Source organism: Ochotona curzoniae, unplaced genomic scaffold (assembly GCF_017591425.1).
Source record: "Ochotona curzoniae isolate NIBS_2020 unplaced genomic scaffold, NIBS_Ocur_1.0 scaffold_1852, whole genome shotgun sequence".
NCBI lineage: Eukaryota > Metazoa > Chordata > Mammalia > Lagomorpha > Ochotonidae > Ochotona > Ochotona curzoniae.
In genome coordinates this window covers 28,600,243-28,618,314 of record NW_024467087.1, presented here as the reverse complement: position 1 = coordinate 28,618,314, position 18,072 = coordinate 28,600,243, and the positions used below count along the sequence as shown (strand labels likewise).

General features: G+C 39.7%; 1 protein-coding gene across 1 annotated transcript; it reads left to right on the top strand.

Moving 5' to 3' along the window:
• Positions 1-1,425: 1,425 nt before the first annotated feature.
• SERTM2 (serine rich and transmembrane domain containing 2) lies at positions 1,426-1,698 on the top strand. Its single transcript, XM_041000108.1, has one exon. It carries the CDS (start codon positions 1,426-1,428, stop codon positions 1,696-1,698), a length of 273 nt encoding a protein of 90 aa, XP_040856042.1.
• The last annotated feature ends 16,374 nt before the right edge of the window (positions 1,699-18,072 follow it).

The window sequence follows — 18,072 nt, the reverse complement described above, 5'->3', positions numbered from 1 at the left end:
TGCACCCTAATCAACTATGTAAAGATCACCAAAATAAAATACTAATGAAAAATTGCAAAAAAGAACAAAAGCAAAATTGGAGGCATCTTGCATTCCTAAACATTTCATGACTCATGACTCATTAAAGTGACAATAGACACTGGGATCTGAAGGTTGGAAAACAGATCCTAAGGTGTAGGCCTTCTTTCCTTCAGAACTAAGCTTCCCTGATTAAGTTAGAATAGTGGCTTCACTTTAGAATTATATGAAGAAGCTTTTCAAACACTAGCAATGCTTAGTTTTATCCCAGACCATTACAGTCTGTCTAGACTGGTGTCCATGCACCTACTATGTAAATTACAATCCTGAAAGCTTAAGTTGGGGCCCAGGGTCTGTGTATCAATCACTACGTGAGATCAAGCTCATGATCAGTTCATCTGGAAAGCACCGTTCTGTTCTAGTCTAATTATCAGCTGCTATGCAGTGCCTTGAATTTTTCTTTTACCTTTTGATAGTGATTTTTCACATAGGGAAATAACATTCAAAGCTATAAAAGGCAAGACATCATTTTAGACTAGTTTGGCTATGGCAGACCATTTAGCCGGTTATCAGTTCATTTTTTAAAATCTCAAAATAAATTGCTATCTCGGTTTCTTAGATTCTTTGGTTTTTGTTTCTGATTTTCAGGGAAATAAATCTGGTGAAGAATCTTCAGAGGTCAATCTTCCGAGCCTAGGCTGGCTTCCATCAGCAACTCCAAGGCCTCCTCCATCTGACAATTACCAGGTCTGCCAACACTCTCCCTCCGGCGTACCGTGAGGAAAGTCAAGAAAGCTATAGAGGACTCACACTCTCTAGATTGAACGACTGAAACTGTGCAACTGAGCAAGAACCCTGCAGGCTCCATCTTTAGGAAGGTTCAGAAAGCTAGACAAGAGGGGTGTAACCTCAGGTATGCTGAGCCTGCCATACATAAAGGTCTTGTGCATGTCTGGTGCCAATTACAGCCACATCACTAGCCCACGTGTGTAGATGAGCTGCAGGGGAAGCAAAGCCTTCTCTTCCTCTCTCAGAAACGAAATTGTCTGAAACAATACTCTAAGAGATTCTTGTTCCCATGCCAGTATTATAAAGCGGTTTCACTGCATTTACTTTAATCAGTACGAGAGTAGGTGTGGGGAAAATAAAGCTTTATTGACATTTTTAAAAATTGATTCAGGCGTTTGGATAAACCCTCGCTGGAAGGGTGCTGTGCAGGAGAGGTTGATTGCCAAATTAGAACATCTTTATTTTCTTGCTTCAGCACTACAGACTTAGCACTCAAAGTAATCAATTTGCATCTGATTGTTAGACCCTTCTGGTAGATCCAGACAGTCTAAGTGACTGTGAATGCCTCAAAGACAATAAGAATTCCACCGAAAGAGGTTCTAACTCCAATCGTGAGTGATGACGGAGGCACATTTTAAGTACCATGGGAATCTCACTGTGCGAGCCCATTTTCCCACTATGGCAACAGAGGTTGGCAGCACTTCAGACAGATATTCCAACCTGTACATGTATGTGGGCTTATTCCTGAGCCTTCTGGCCATTCTCCTCATCCTGCTCTTCACTATGCTCCTTCGACTCAAACATGTCATCTCGCCCATCACCACTGAGAGCACAGAAACTGTGTCTCAGTTCACAGATGTAGAGATGCAGAGCAGAATCCCGACTCCATAGAGCCTGATGAAGTCAGCTGGAGGGGACCTCAGTGGACACTTGGGGGTTGTTCTCCCACAAAGCTAGCTGCTGCCCCCTACTTTTTCTTTTTGCATGAAGCTTTCTATGTCAGTAATCAAAAAGTTATTTCTTTGATAATAAGCTGTTTTGTATTCTTTCTGTTATTCATCTTGGCTCTGCTCATGGGCTATCTAAGAAATTTAAGACTCATTCTTAGAAAGAAATGCAGTAAATGACAGCTGGTTGGGAGGGCAGGTTACCATAGTAACCAAAGAAAGCGTGGACCTTGAACAAACCTTAGACCGTAGAAATTCTTACACAACTATTGTTTAAAAATAAAATATGAGATACTGGGACGCTCTCACAATAAAAAAAAAAAGGATAATTTGAGGTGATGATTTCAAGAAAAGGACAAACTTCCATTTAGCAGTTCCAGCTTTAAGAATCACCTATGCTGACATACTAAGTCAGGTCAAAGGTTAGCAAAAAGGACCACTAACTCCTTCCAAAAGAGTAATGATTTGATCATCTTGGGCCAATGAATTTGCCCCAAATGGAAGACAAGGTTTCTTTAAAGAAACTGTTTTGATGTAAAGAGTGAATTTGTAGAAGGTAGTGTCTGGAAAGCAAACTAACCTAGACAGGCACAATGTGTATATTATATCTGTGTTATTACTATTATGGGACTCTAAAAAGCTCAGAACCTGGCAGATGTATTACTAAAATCTGAAAGGATGACTTGCTCACCAATCAAGGGAAAGTGAGATCAAAATGTGCAGCTTCCTCACCTTTTCCTCCCTCCCCATCATGCCATCACGCTCCAGGACCTAGCTGCACACAACTGTGAGCTTCGTTTAAAGGTGGCTTAGGCAAAGAAGATGTGACTGTACTTTCAAGCGTAAATGAAATAATCTTGATATTCTGTCATTGAATGATCATGGCTTTGAACCAATTAGTCATACTTTCTGAGTCCCAAGACTTTCTTGCTGAAAATTATCAGAGAACTATTTGGTTACCACCAGACTCTTTTTAGATCAGAGTATAAAAGAAACGAGAGGAAAAGACCCAACCACATCCTCCGACAAATCGTAATGGACTTCAATGTCCTCAAATGCCACATTTTTTTCTTCCCCCAGGAAATGCTCTTCCTTTCCCAATCCCTGGCAAAAGTCAGGTGTTTCACTTGCTCATCAGAGAAACATTATTTTTGAAAATTTCCATTTTAAAAAGTAGTCCTAGTATGTCAGTAGTGTTGAGACAAAATGTGACTTTTAGAAATTGACTTTCAAAGAGAACCGAAGAGGATGAGTACTGTTTACAAGTTAGAAATTGGAAAGCTTGCACCTGAAGAACTGGTACATTTGTGTTAAATTGTGCCTGCTAAACAATAATCAGTCCATGCTATACCTCAAAGGTAGGCATCAAATTTCACAGAATGCTCCCTCAGGATCTCCAGTAGTGATGTGAGGGAAATGAATGAATGTTAAGTTAATGCTGCTTCCCCCAGATAAGCAGTTCTGTATGGTCTATAACCAATTTAGATTGGCCCCTATACTCTGATCTAAATCTAGATTGGTGGTGAGATTCCCAAGTGCTTTCCACTTTTATACACAGTCATTTGCCAATGCTCTCCTCTCCAAGGGGCTGCAAAGTGTGAAATCCCCACTTGCAGAGCTAAACTTAGCAGCCAGGCTCACGTTGCCACACCTGTTAACAACTGTGCACTGTCAGAGATGGCAGCTGCATTCTGCACCATTCAGAACAAATTAACAGGGAGGCAGAGACCAGCGTGGGGCACACAGTTCTCTTTTGGTTTTATATTTTCCAAAATGTAGTGTGACTCTTCTATTCTTCCATTACAGAGGTTTAAGTTCTGTCTTTGTGTAACACTGAGATGTTGAAGGGTCTGAGACTAAAAAAAAAAAAAGATGTAGCTCTTAATAGACACACATGGATTTTCTTAGAGGTTAGCAGTTATATCCCAGCACTTCTTAAGGACACATTTCTATCCCATTCCTGGTTCTGCCTTTTGCACCCACAGTATTGAATGCACTTTACAGTTGGAAAGTCAGTGGCTGGATAAATGAGGGGACTGATTAACCTCTTGACAGCAGTGAGTAGCAGGATGTTCAATGTTACATTGCTGAATTGCATAAAGACAGAATGAAAATCTATTCCCTGCCCACATGACCTCCCCAAGTCTAAATTTCAGGACATTAAAATTGCTTTTGAAGCACTGTGTTAGATGAAGATCCCTAATTTATGATCAAATTACTCACCTGGAAAACAACAAACCTCTTTCATCACAACCACCCCATGGGATCCAGATCTTCACTGAACATTAACCAAGGCACACGATACAAACTACACAAAAATAGCAGTATAACCCCTCACAATTCCCAGTGGTAACATAAATGGATACCTGTTTAAAGCAGATGTGTCATGATGGTGACTCACATGGTATTTAATCGTTAACAAAATATAGTGAATGTTGTCATCATAGCAAACTTACTGTAAAGAAAAGATTATTTCCATGTATATTAAATTATATTCTATCCTCCAATGCATTAATTGACATATATTACTGCTCAAAGAAGCAGCTACAGCAACCAGTGGGCACACTTTCAATACATCCTTCAATCTAAGATGCTGACTTGACCATTCCCTCCCCACTACCTTCCCTGGCATTGTCCAGTGCGTAAACAAGAATGTTATTTACATGTAGCTGCACTCTGTTTTAAGATAGAATGATTCTTCACTTCTTATTACATTGAGTCATGTGAAACTGCCATTTTTAAAGGTCAAAATTGCTCACATATATAGCAGCTTCCTGCTGTAAATCTAGTGCCAAGATCCAGCACATTAATTCTTTAACATGGCTAAATAATATAAATAAATTCTCTAACATGGCTAAAATGCTTCAATATATAAAAGTGTACTTTTCATACATTTCAAAATCATGTATTGTAAGGTATATTGTAAAAGGCTTACATATTATGTATTAAGCAGCAAATATTAAGGTAATCAAGCAAAGAAGGATTCATCCAGCCTAACCTTTCCATCCATGCCAAATCTGAAGCTTAGGACTCATAACTGGGTTTCATTGCTGCAGATCTCACTGTACTTACTAAGTAGGTATAAGGGGTCCATTTAATGCATTTAAATGGTTATATTTAGTAATACAGTTTATTCATCTGCATTTGTACAAAAGAAGAACTTTTGTTAACAAAATGAAAATATGTGGAAAAAAACCTTTCTTTTTTCTCAAATCGTTAACATTTGAAATAGATTCATAATGTATAAAGACAGAAACACATGGGCATTGGTGTTTAGCATGCTATTTTTAATTCCTGGACAATAAATGCTTTTTAGTTTGCTGATAACACATATCTATTGTCTAAAGAATGTAAAAAAAGCAGTACCTTAATCTCTTCATCATAATACAAACTCTAACAATTGCAAATGTGTGATATTTACCATTTAGACATCTCATTATTTTTCTTTATTTCCTAATCTCCCAGTTTTTATTCTCTTCCCAATTGCAAACTGATTGGTGCATTTGTTTGTTAAAGTAACTGTCAGCTGCCAATGAAGGTGATCTGAGGGGAGAATGAGATCAGGCTTCTCAACTGCCAACAGCTTTCACCATTTTCCCTGGTTGTGCGCTTTTGTTTTTAGTGAATTTTCTATTTTGTATTGTCTTTAATTGATCCTCACAGTAATGCTGTTAATGAGCAGAAATATGAAGAAGTCTGTTTTACAAAAGAGGACATAGGCACAGTGAAATTCCTGAGGCATTCGTGGTTACAAAAAGTCAGAGTCAGGTTTACACTGCTAAGTTTTTGTCTCTTTGTGTAGTACTCATGCCACCATGGTTGTTTGCTGAAAACTGAGTAGACATTGCAAAGCTACTCAATGTGGAACACTCCAAGTTCTGAAAAAAAAATGCGCTCTAGACATGATGAACTCTCTATGTTAAATAATTCAAAACAAGTAAATACAATTCTGCCATCCCTAAAAATAATCTCATAGTTGCACTGAGATATATTACAGATTGTAGGTAGGTTTACACAACGACTGATCCTGCAGCTTTAATTTACATGAATGGAGGTATTGGCAGAAGTATGGATGAATGATTAGCCACAAGGAAAATACCAGTTCTCTGAAATTAGATTTGAAGTTTACAGCAAATATCACCATTAAGCATTAACAGGCAAGGATAAAGAAAAATAGAAAGCTCTGAGACAAATTTAGAAAATAAAATAAGTGTCACTTGTGGAGAGTTGGATAAGCAATGAAAGCAAGAAAGGCAAAGTCTAGAATAATTTATATATTTCTGGCTGGAACAAGAAATTTGTACTTCAAGTTACGAATGAACATAAGTGTTAAAATTACCCAGAGATACTTAAAAGTAGAAGTAGAAGAGTGAATCAAAGTTAGGTTTTCAGATTTTAAGAGTTCAAATAAGGGAACAACAAGTTAAAATGGGGAAGACTTTATTTTTGACATCTTGAAAAAGATGAATTAATGATATTTTATTGGAGGCATTATTTACAAAGGAGTGGGCAAAATTAAGAGACCAACAAGAGATAATAAAACACTCAGGGCCTAATAGCAACAGGAAGATAGTACCACTCTCAGGCTGGGATAGAGGGTCGGAGGGGAGCTGTGATTGGATTTTGCGTTGCACTGTAGTCTTGAGAAAGCAACAAACAATTGGTGGTCTTATAGAGAAGTAAAACCAGCATAGAACTGGGGAGGAATGCCCTAAATAATTCCTCCTCTAATTTTCATTCTACTGACAGAAAACAGAAGCCATGTGGAAGCCAGAGAGCAATCAAGCCCAGGAGATGAAGTTTGTAGAGGCTACCTACTCAAGCAAAGAGCAGAGTGGAGGCTTGTGAAATGATATGATGGAGATAAAATAGCTAATGTCCAGACAAGAAGTAAATAGGCATGTTGAGATGGCTTAAAAATCAGACTTGAGATATACAGAAAAAGTTTTTACCATGAAAAAGGTAAAACCTACTACCCATTTTTAAGTGTTATAATTTAGAATCAGATTTTAAAAAACCTATCTGTCACCAGTAGGAGGGAATAAATAATGCATACAATCAAGACAGATAGGAATAGGGATTACGAAGCAGTTTAGAGATGATCAGCAAAAGCAGAAAGTGACCACTAACCCTAAGACTTGAGTGTTATGTATGGAGGTGACATTACCAGACCCAAGAAGTAGGGATCCTAGTTGTTATTTTTTTAATTATAATATATCTTTACTGTTATTATTTTCCATGGTATGGTTTTGTATGTATAGGGATTTCCCCCCCTACCTCCCTTTCCTCCCTCCTCATTCTCACCTCTCCACCATTTCCCTCCATATTATTACAATAGTATAGTCTTTCAGCAATAGTCACAAGTCCACCATTATTCTAACTAAGTGTATCATGGCATATAGATATTGGCAATGGTGGAAAATCTAGTATTCAAGGTATATTTAATAGTTTCATTGAGATTCCTCCCTTTATTTGGGAGTAGAGATGCCTATTGCAATGTATCTTCACTTCTCAGTATGCTAGTCTTCATTATACAGTTCACCTATGAAAATATATGTACATACATGTTTGTCTATTTATTTTTATTTTCCATGAGGTTTGCCTTGTATCAGAGAAAACATGATATTTGTCCTTTTGGAATTGGATTATTTCATTGAACATAATGTTGTCTAGTTGGGGCCATTTTGTGGCAAATGGTAGAATTTCATTCCTTTTTAATGGCTGAGTAGTATTCCATGGAGTAGATATACCACACTTTCTTTATCCATTCCTGTTTAGATGGGCATCTGAGTTATTTCCATGTCTTTGCTTTTGTAGACTTTTGTTGCTAGAATATAGAATTATAGGTCACTTTCTCATATGCAGATTTCACTTCCTTTGGATACCTTCCCAAGGAGTGGGATAGCTGAGTCATACAGTAGACCCATCTTCAATTGTTTTAGCACTCTCCATACTGATCCATAGTTCCTGCACTAGTCCACACTCCCACCAACAGTTTTTTTCTCCACATCCATTCCAGCAGGTGTTGTTAATAGAATTTTTAGTGGAGCCCAATCTCATAAGATCTTGTTTGGTTCCTAGAATCATGGAAGGGCCTGCCTTATGAGAAATGATGGTAAGAATGGGTTACCTGATGGGATTTGGAACCACAATAGAAAGGGCTCTCTGGCAAGAGCTATAAAACATGGAGGAGAAAAGTTCTATGCCATTTGTGGTAACACGCTGTGATTAGTTAACAAGGTCTTCAGTGGTGGAAAAATAATAACATAAAACTTAAAAGATACATATGTATCTTTGATTATGAACATAGATTTATTGCCTTATGTAAAATACATATTATATATACATAAGTATATGTATATATACCTATGCATATATATCTCTATCTATATGTCTCTATCTGTAAATAGATAGCTGAATAGATATATGCACACAGTATATTTGTAGGTCTAGATCTCCATGGGTGGAAAACTAGAGAAAAAAAAAACACTTAATCCATTGAAAAATGAGTAAAAGATGATTCGCTCAACACCAAATGTTGCATGGAAATATAAAGTATTAGTTTAACTTCTAAGGATAGAATTCCTCTTAGGAAATTTATTGATCTGATAATGGGTTATTTTCATTGTGGAAAAATAGCCCACACATAGCTGAGTTGGACTAGAAATAAGGAAAAGATAAACTGTGATATCAGAAACAACAGGCCTTTGGAGGTTTTTGGATATGAATCAGGGATGAAAAGTAAAGAACAGGAAATATAGAGGGGCCCAACAACAGAGCAGGATCATATAACCAGTGAGGATTCTTTCCCCCTCAAAAGAGTAATGATGTATGTGTGATCTAAAAACATTTTTGTGATCCCTAAAATGTAACTCTCTTCGTAAGCGGACAACCCATGTAGCCTGAAGACAGGACTTTGGTAAGTGAATGTAGTAAGGTGCTGTCTTCTGTGATGTCATGGTGCAAAAAAGAAACACACACACACACACACACACACACACACACACACACACACACACACACACTTAAGCAAGCGCAAACAAGGCAAAACAGAACAAAAATGATGAATTTAGTAAAAACAGGAACTTAAATTCACAGCTAAATAAAAGAAATAAAAGACTTTACTCCTTAATCTTAGATTCTAGAACTCTGTAGAGGCCTGGCAACAGACTAATTGGTAGCTTAGCTTTAAAATTTAGCATTTCAAAGTACTAGAATATCCAAAATTGTTTCACCAATCTAACAAGTTTATAGGTTATCCTCGAAACTGCTGGCTAATTCTAATATTATTCACACTCTAGAGTTTAGCCTTGAAGGATAGACAATAAGAGACGTTGACTTGAACCTTTAAAGAATTTCCACGTTGATGCCATAGAACCTTAAGCTGCACAGTTTCAAACAACAGAACTAAGATGAACAAATTAAATTTGAAGGTAGTAAAATTTACAGGCATACATGCCTTGTGTTTCTAGCAACAGAGATTTTGCTTTTATAATATTTGTTTTATTTTTATTTGAAATGTCCATTTACAAAGAGAAAATGAGAGAAAGAGGAGAGAGACAGAGAGGAGAGAGGTCTTCCTTCCATTGGTTCACTCCCCCAAATGACCACTATAGCCAGAGCTTAGCTGATCCAAAGCCAGGAGCCAGGAACTTCTTCTGGGTGTCCCACGTAGATAGAGGAACCCAAGGACTTGAGTTGCCTTCTACTGATTTCACAAGCGTGGAGCTGGAAGGGAAGTGGAGCAGCCTGACTTGAAATGATGCTCTCATGGGATGCTGGTGCTACAGGTGGAGGCTTAGCCTACTATCTCATGGTGCCAGCCCCACAGAGATTTCTTAGTATAAGGCAGAATTTCATGAAAAGTAGAGTGTCACTGAAACACTTAAAGTAGAGGCTGGTAGTCATATTGGAGATAACAATAATAATAATTACTAATAGATGTTAAAATTTTTGTATGAAGCCCAATGCTGAACAGTCTACATGCATTTTTATTTAAATTTAACAAAATCATGCAATAAAGTATTATTATTGTTATCCTCATTTTGTCTATAAGATACAGAAGTTTAGAACAATTCAATAACACCCTAAATCATACAACTCAAAGGTAATGGAAATGGAATTCTCACCCAAGTGATTCCAGAACCACATGCTATCATCATGCTATACTGCATGTCAGCTGTGGCAAAAGTGATTCATGTATTGGTTTAAAAATTAAATCATACGACATGGGCCTGGATGTGGTTGTAAAGCTGTGTATAAACTTGTGTGTGTTCACAATATATATGTATCTAATATTTCCACCATAAAATATATACATATATGTATATGCCTATATCTCTACACATACTATACGCACACATATATATTACCTATACAAGTACATACATAGATATATATAGAAAGAAATATACTAACATGTATATATACACACAGTATACATGTGGGACTAGGATCATATCCCCATACATAGAAAATTAGAGGAAAAAGCTCCTTAATCCATTGAAAAAAGTGAGTGAAAAATGATTCTCTGAATGGAAAATCATCAAAACAAATTGAAATTGATACATATTGAGAGGTATTTTGTAAAATTTTAACTTGAAAGCCATAGGAAATAACTAAGTCCTATGAAGTTGACCAAAGTAGATCTACATAGGTGGGATATCAACCACCAAATTGTATTGTGCCTAGACTGCCTGAAATGATGAATCAGAAAAAGAACATACTTACATAACTTCTAAAAGACAATTAGTCATTTCTTATGAAAAAAACACATTTGTAAAATTATGAACTATTTTAAAAGTATAGAAATGTGGAAAGAACTATCAGGAAAGAGAAAAGAAAAACATTTTAACAAGCATTACTATGCTTTGTCCAATCTTGCCAAAGTAGCTTCAGAAATTTTATTAAACATTTGGGCAGAATTGAAGCCATTACACACTTCTTCATGATCTTTATCTGTCCAAATTCTTAGCTTAGACATTGAAGGTTGAAATTGCCCTCTCCTTTGTCCTCATATAGTTTACTCTCTGCATTAACATGATTACTTTCCCAGGACACTCTGGTCCAGGAAAATGGCTTGTTTATTTTAGGAACGTCTGTAACAACTCATCAACTACTCCAGGGAAAGCGTTAAGAAACTATGCCCCAAAATACTTGCCTCAAAATCCTTCTCTTGGGCCCGGCGCGGTGGCACAAGTGGTTAAGGTCCTCACCTTGCACGCCCGGGATCCCATATGGACGCCGGTTCTAATCCCGGCAGCTCCACTTCCCATCCAGCTCCCTGCCTGTGGCCTGGGAAAGCAGTTGAGGACAGCCCAAAGCTTTGGGACCCTGCACCCGCGTGGGAGACCCGGAAGAGGCTCCCGGCTATGGATCGGCATAGCATCGGCCGTTGTGCGCACTTGGGGAGTGAATCATCGGACGGAAGATCTTCCTCTCTGTATATCCGCCTTTCCAATAAAAACATAATAAAAACACATCTTAAAAAAAAATCCTTCTCTTGGTGCTTCTTCTGATCCTAGAGTATTATTACGATCCTAAAGGTGCCCACACTGAAACAGCCATGCTAACCTAACTTCCATTCTCAATAAATTCTTACTTTGCTTTTCTCCAAGATGCTACCAAAGCTTTGAGGAGTTAATGAGCTCTCTTACTACGTTAAACAAATCAAGTTATATTGTTTAAGAAGAGCCAGCAGTTAGGACTACTATTCTCTTTGTGGGGTTATCATCACAAGGTATAATCCTATCTGTTTATTTCTCATTTAAAAAATTTATGAATATGAAGAGAACAAATATCATGTATTCATATGCAAAACTCTGAGAAGATAATCATATTTTCCTCTCTTAATCCTTCTCCTTTCTCCTTTTCTTTTGCTTTCTTTTTCCAAAGACATAATTTCAACCCAATCTATTATTACAGGTTAAATACATCACTAACCATAACATTCAACAAGTAAAAAATAGGGAAAAAGAAGCAGATATACTGGCAGGTCAGGTCACTGGAGGAATTTAAAAAGGGGGGTGGCGGGGAGGTTGGATGCCTGTTTCTCGCCAAGAGTTGCATTTAGCAAAACTGAAGTGTGAACCCTCTCCGAATTTCTGATTTTACCATGAGATAGCAGCTGATAGGTAGCTTTGGCCACATGAATCCCACTCCCCTTAAGTGCCAGTTTTATCATAAAGTAGCAGGGAAAACTCTAAGACAATACCGAGTACCTGTCTCCCAACAGCTACCTTTGGCCAGGTCAGAATGTTAGCGCCATTCTTTTAAGTTTCCAATTTTAGTGTAAGAAAGCTTGTCACTAGAATAGAAAGAAGTTACTAATCACACTTTTCTGATGACTTTTGATGATCGCTATCTGCTATTCTGATAAACGAACTTGTGCATAAAACACACCACTTTCATCATTTTGGGGGCTCTGTATCTCTTAAAAACAACCCTGTCCACTGTGGCGTGGTTGAAGTTTCTTCTGATTTAACAAGTACTGCTTTGGTCTGTCTGCATGAAAATTCCACAGGAGTATAAACAAGGGCTGAAAAGCAACAACCAAACCACAAGATGCCTGTTTTATTCCTATATATTTTTGTATTCTATATTAACAACCACATCTGTTTCATTACATATGTATGTACCAATGAGTGATATGTGATACTATATTATAATGCAGGATTTTAAACAATATATTATTAAATATATACTCTTTTGCAATTTATTACTGATGGTGCTTTTTAAGTATTTATCTGTATTAATTTTCACTGTTGTATTTCATTTTGTAAGTGTACCACAATTGCTCATCCATTTTTCTGCATGAATGTTTTGCTTTAATAGACCCAAGCCAGCTTTGTCATTTTCCAGGTGTGTTGTTTTTATCCTTTCACTTCAAGCATGCATGTTTTTAATTAGATATCAGTCTTATAAATAAAGTTTTACTTAGATTTTAGACTTGTTATTTTACTTGAAAATATAAGCTTTAATTCATAACTTCAACTCATTTACATATGTTGCCAATAATTTCTTGGTATTTATTATTATCATCTTAAACTGTTGCTTTCCTTGATTGTTTATTTGCTTTTTGCCCTTTACTAAATTTTATTCAGATTTTCATTTCCTTTGTTTATTTTCATTGATTAGAAAACTCACCCTTTCTTCTCAAGTGGCTGGACTGGGAGTGAATTCAATTCACCAACTTTCCTTCTCAGACATTATAGCTTTTATCTCTAGAAATTCAGTTTATGTCTTCTTTTTCTGTATCTTTTGTATGTCTGCCTACCTAAATGAACATATAAAATACCATTACCACAAATATTTTAATGTTCTTACCTGCTAATGATAGTATCTCTCTATTGAATAAGTTTTAATTGATGGCATTTTCTCTTCATTATTGATTACTTTGTTTATATACCTAGTAATCTCTGGTTGGATGTCTCATATGGTGCATTTTAACTGCTTGGGAGCTTAATACAAATGTAACCCTATAAATGTTTGTATGGCTTATTTTGGAATGTAGTTATTTCAACTACATTATCCTTTTCAGATCTTATTTTTAATGATCTATTCACATGAGTTCAAACTAAAGCTTAGATTAGGGCTAATTTCCCCCCTACTGAGGCAATCCCTTCATGGGTTCCCTATCCAATGTCCTGTGAATTAACTGTGGGTTTTCCACTTCAACTGGTGGGAATGGGCTCTCAATCTGGCCTTCTGTGAGTGTCAGGCACTGTTTCCACTAGTCTAATTCTTTCATGCTGTTCCCTCCCTCCTGGCCTCGGGTACACACACACACACACACACGCACACACACTCTCTCTCTCTCACACGTACATGTATATATTTTGGTTTTATAATTATTATATTTATTTTTGATGATAGTTGATTAGGGTGATAAGGATCAAGGGCTATAGGAAGGTGAGTGAAATCAACATTTCCACATTCTCTTTTTTTTCTCTTCCTATATCTGGGGGAATTGGGAGACAAGCAGAGAAGCCACACCCAGCCTCCCAAGCACCTCCACACCCTGGGATGGAGAACAAGACACCCAACGCCATCCCAGGGTCCCCGATGTAGGGTATGCTCTGACAGTCCTGTTCAAGAGGTTTCGATAGCTCAACAGTTCTGAATTGCTGCCAATCTCACCACTCCACCATTCCATGATGAAATCCCTCCAGAATCCACTGGTTGACACAGTCCACCCTAGAGTCTCCATTTGCCCAGATATTTACTGCTAACACATTGCTGGGGGAGTTGATAAATTTGTTCTGTTCTCTGCCATGGTACCAGGTATCCTCTGCAGGCTCCAATGTACTGTCATATCCTCCATGTGCATCTGGATATGCTGTCCACTGCTCCGACTAAGCCACTGAGGAGGCCCAGGTCTGATACATGCACTCCATGGTCAGACCATGGACCCTGCACTTCTCTTCATGATTGGGGTTCTGAGATCAGCAGTTCAGTTAGAGGGATCTCCAAAGAAACTTCGTCTGAGGTGATCCCAGACCTGATTCTTGTGTGTGCTTGCCAGTACAGAGTCCAGCACAGTCCGTTGCCCAAATTAGCTTATGCATATGCTGGTGGTTGCAATTGCTAGGTCAGTGTTGTTTGCATTCCTGTCTTCTACACACACCGATAGGTGTTGCAGTCCAGTCTGATTCTGCCCACCACACACTCAGTCCTCACGTGAATCAGTGGGAGCTGCAGCCTAGTCAGAGCTACCCACAATAACTGCCAGAGATGCCACCCCATGCCCTGGTTAACATGCATGCCAGTATCTACAGCAGACTGGTCCAGTCTGCCACATCCCATTCAGCTCTCACACATGTCAATGGGCATTGAAGCCTGGTTCAACCCAACCAGTTCCACTATCCAGTCCATACACATGCCAGTGGGTACCACTCTGTCTAGCCATGCCTGCCCCAGTCCTGGTTCTCATGCTCACCAATGAGAGTGGCAACCCAAGAGGAAGATGCCCACTGTTTCCCCAATGGGCCCACTCCCACTCCTGGATCTTGCACTCTCCGGGTGGTTCTGCAGGTTAACTTGACAGAATTGCCCCGCCTCCCGCTAGCTTCTGCCAGCTGATGCTGCGGCAAAGCCCAACCAACCCACACCCACTCTGGCTTATGCACGCACCAACAGTCAACCCAGCCTGACATCTCCCTAATCCAATTCACATGAGGCAAAAGGTATTGTAGCCCTGCCTGGCCTGGTCTGCCCCCATCCCAACTCATGCTCTTCAGTGGGAGTGGTGGTAAAGCATGGAAGCCCGACGCAGCCCCCCTACCAGCTTCATCCCTCCCCCTCTGAATCTCACATGTGCTGGCTGGATGCAAGGCATTTGCTAGTGGGTGCTGTAGCCTGGCCGGGTCTGGCCCATCCCCCAGCCCAGGCAGCCCCAGTCCTGGCCCTCATGTGAACTGGCATGTGTTGCAACCAAACCTGGCTCAATCCACATTCCGTTCTGGTGCTCGGATTCACCAGCAGGTGATGTGAACTGGCCATGGTTTATTAGCCCCTGACCTGCACTAAATGTATTCCAGTGAATACCATTCCCTAGCCTGGTCTGGGCTGCACCCTACTGTGGTTCTTGCACTCACCTGCAGGGACTGTGTCCTGACAAAGGAATTTCCCAAACTCCTCCATCAGAAGCTCTCTCAATGCCACTCACTCCAACTGGTAGATCCATGGGCCAGCCCTACATAGTCCACCTCTTGTCCTAGCAGGAATAGGGGCCTTTCCTGATTGGTCTTCAATCCATTCCGGTTTTTATTGTTGGGTGTTACAGCCCAGCCAAGCCTGGGGCACACCCAGACACAGCTCACACCAGGCCCAGCAGGGGCAAAGACCTAGCCTAGTCCGTCCTACACCTACCCTGGCTCTCATGAGCATCAGTGGGTGCTAAAGTACAGCACAGTCCAACTTACCCCAGACCCAGACCATACTTGTGCCGAGGGACACTGCAGCCATATCCAGATCAGAATGCAGCCTCCATTCTGGCCCCTGCACTCACCCATGAGAACCACAACTCAGCCAGCATGTCCTCTTAGCTCCCCAACCAGGCCTGTTCCCAGCCATAGATCTTGCACGTGCCAGTGGTTGCTCTGACCTAGCCTGATGCAGTCCCTCACCTGTCATAGCCATTGCTTTTGAATGCTGCAGCCTGGCTTGACTCAGTCTGCCTTCAGTCCCAACTCTCGTTGGTTGTTGGTGGAACCTGGCCCTGCTGTCTGCTCCCATCCCTGGCTCATGCAAACCAGTAGGTGTGGCAGCCTAGCCTGGCATGACCTGCACTCCAGCCTGGTATCTGCACTTGCCAGTGAGCTAAGGTTTGCTTGGCACTGCCGGGCCTGCCCCCTTCCAAAACTAACCACATATTAGCTAACAGTTGGAGCTACCATGCCCAGCTTGCTTGACTCCCAGGCCTGGACCACATGCTCACCAGCGGGAGCTATGACCCACTAGGGGAGTATCCCATGCCCTCCACTCAACCCATTCCCAGACCCATATTTCATGCATGCCAGCAGGTGTTAAGCCCTTGCCCAGCACAGCCTGCTCCTCCATTTTGACCTAGTATGAGCTGGTGACTGTTGTGGCCTAGCCCACACCCTGTTTTAGGATACACATGTGGGAGTTGCAACCTGGACCTGTCCAGACTATTCTCACTGCCAGTACCTGTGAGTATTGGCAGGTTTCATGGTGACACCTAGTTCAACCCATCATCAGCCCAACTGTTGAACTAACCAGCGGGACTTGCATTTCCACAGGGATTTGGCCCACAATTCCATATATATAAAATAACCACATGATATGCATGTATATGTGGATATATATACACACATATATCACATATCATATATTATCATAAAAGAGCGATACATAACAGAGATAACATATATGTATAACATATTATATAATGTATATATTATAGACAAAATATATTATATATATTCAAGCTAGTAGAGGAGAGTTTGGATGCTCCTAACATAACAAATCAGTAAGCATTTGTGGTTATAAACTTATCAATCAGGTGATTTCATCATTACATACCAAATACATGTATTAAAATAGCATGAATACCTTCATAAACATATATGTAAAACTAAGATGTCAATTATAAATAATACACATATATATTTCAATACACAAATCTTAAACGTATCACATAATGGATCTTGACAAGTTGATGCTGATAACCTGTGTAATGCTAGCATCTATTACACCATAAGTCATCCTTATTGCCCCACAATTCCTTTCTGGACTTCACATCCATCCCTGCTGCCTTCACGTCAAAATAAACAAATGTTCAGATTTCTTTTTGCCATAGATAAGTTCAGGAATTTTTTCTAAAATAGCACTGACAAAGAGAACTAGAATGCAGGTCTAATACAGGATCACATGTTCACTTTTGTAAAAAAAATAAAAAGAAATATTTTTATTGGAAAGTCAGACACATATATAGAGGAGGAGAGACAGAAAGAACTTGCGTCCAATGGTTCACTCCCCAAGTGACCATCACAGTCGGAGCTGAGGCAATCCAAAGCCAGGAGCCAGGAGCCTCTTCCAGGTCTCCCACGTGGGTACAGGTCCCAAGGCTTTGTGCCATCCTCGACTGCTTTCCCAGGCCAGAAGCAGGGAGCTGGATGGGAAATGGGGCCACCTGGATTAGAACTGGTGCTCATATGAGATCCCAGCGCATACAAGGCGAGGACTTTAGACACTAGGCTATCGCACTGGACCCATGTTTACTTTTATTTATGTATTGGGGGCCCGGCGCAACAGTGTAATAAAGTCCTCGCCTTGTACATGCCAGGATCCCATATGGTCGCAGGTTCTAATCCCGGCAGCCCTGCTTCCCATCCAGCTCCCTGCTTGTGGCCTGGGAAAGCAGTGGAAGATGGCCCAAAGCCTTGGGACCCTGCACCCGCATGGGAAACCCAAAAGAGCTCCTGGCTCCTGGCTTCGGAATGGCACAGCACCGGCAGTTGCAGTCACTTGGGGAGTGAGTCATCAGATGGAAGATCTTTTTCTCTGTCTCTCCTCTCTGTATATCTGACTTTGCAATAAACATAAATAAAATCTTTTTCAAAAATTCCTGATGTTATAGCCTAAATTAGTAGAATTTCACATTGCAAGTGGCAAAGAATAATACAATAAATGTAGACTAAAGCAAAATGTTCTTCCTGGTATATGCTTTTAGTACTTTTTTTTTTTTTTGCAATCTTTTGCTGTTAGGAATTAAATTTGAGTGACTCCATTTACTTTTTTTTGAAAACAGAAAATGTAGATGATACAGAAAACATATAGCAATTAGGGAAAACAT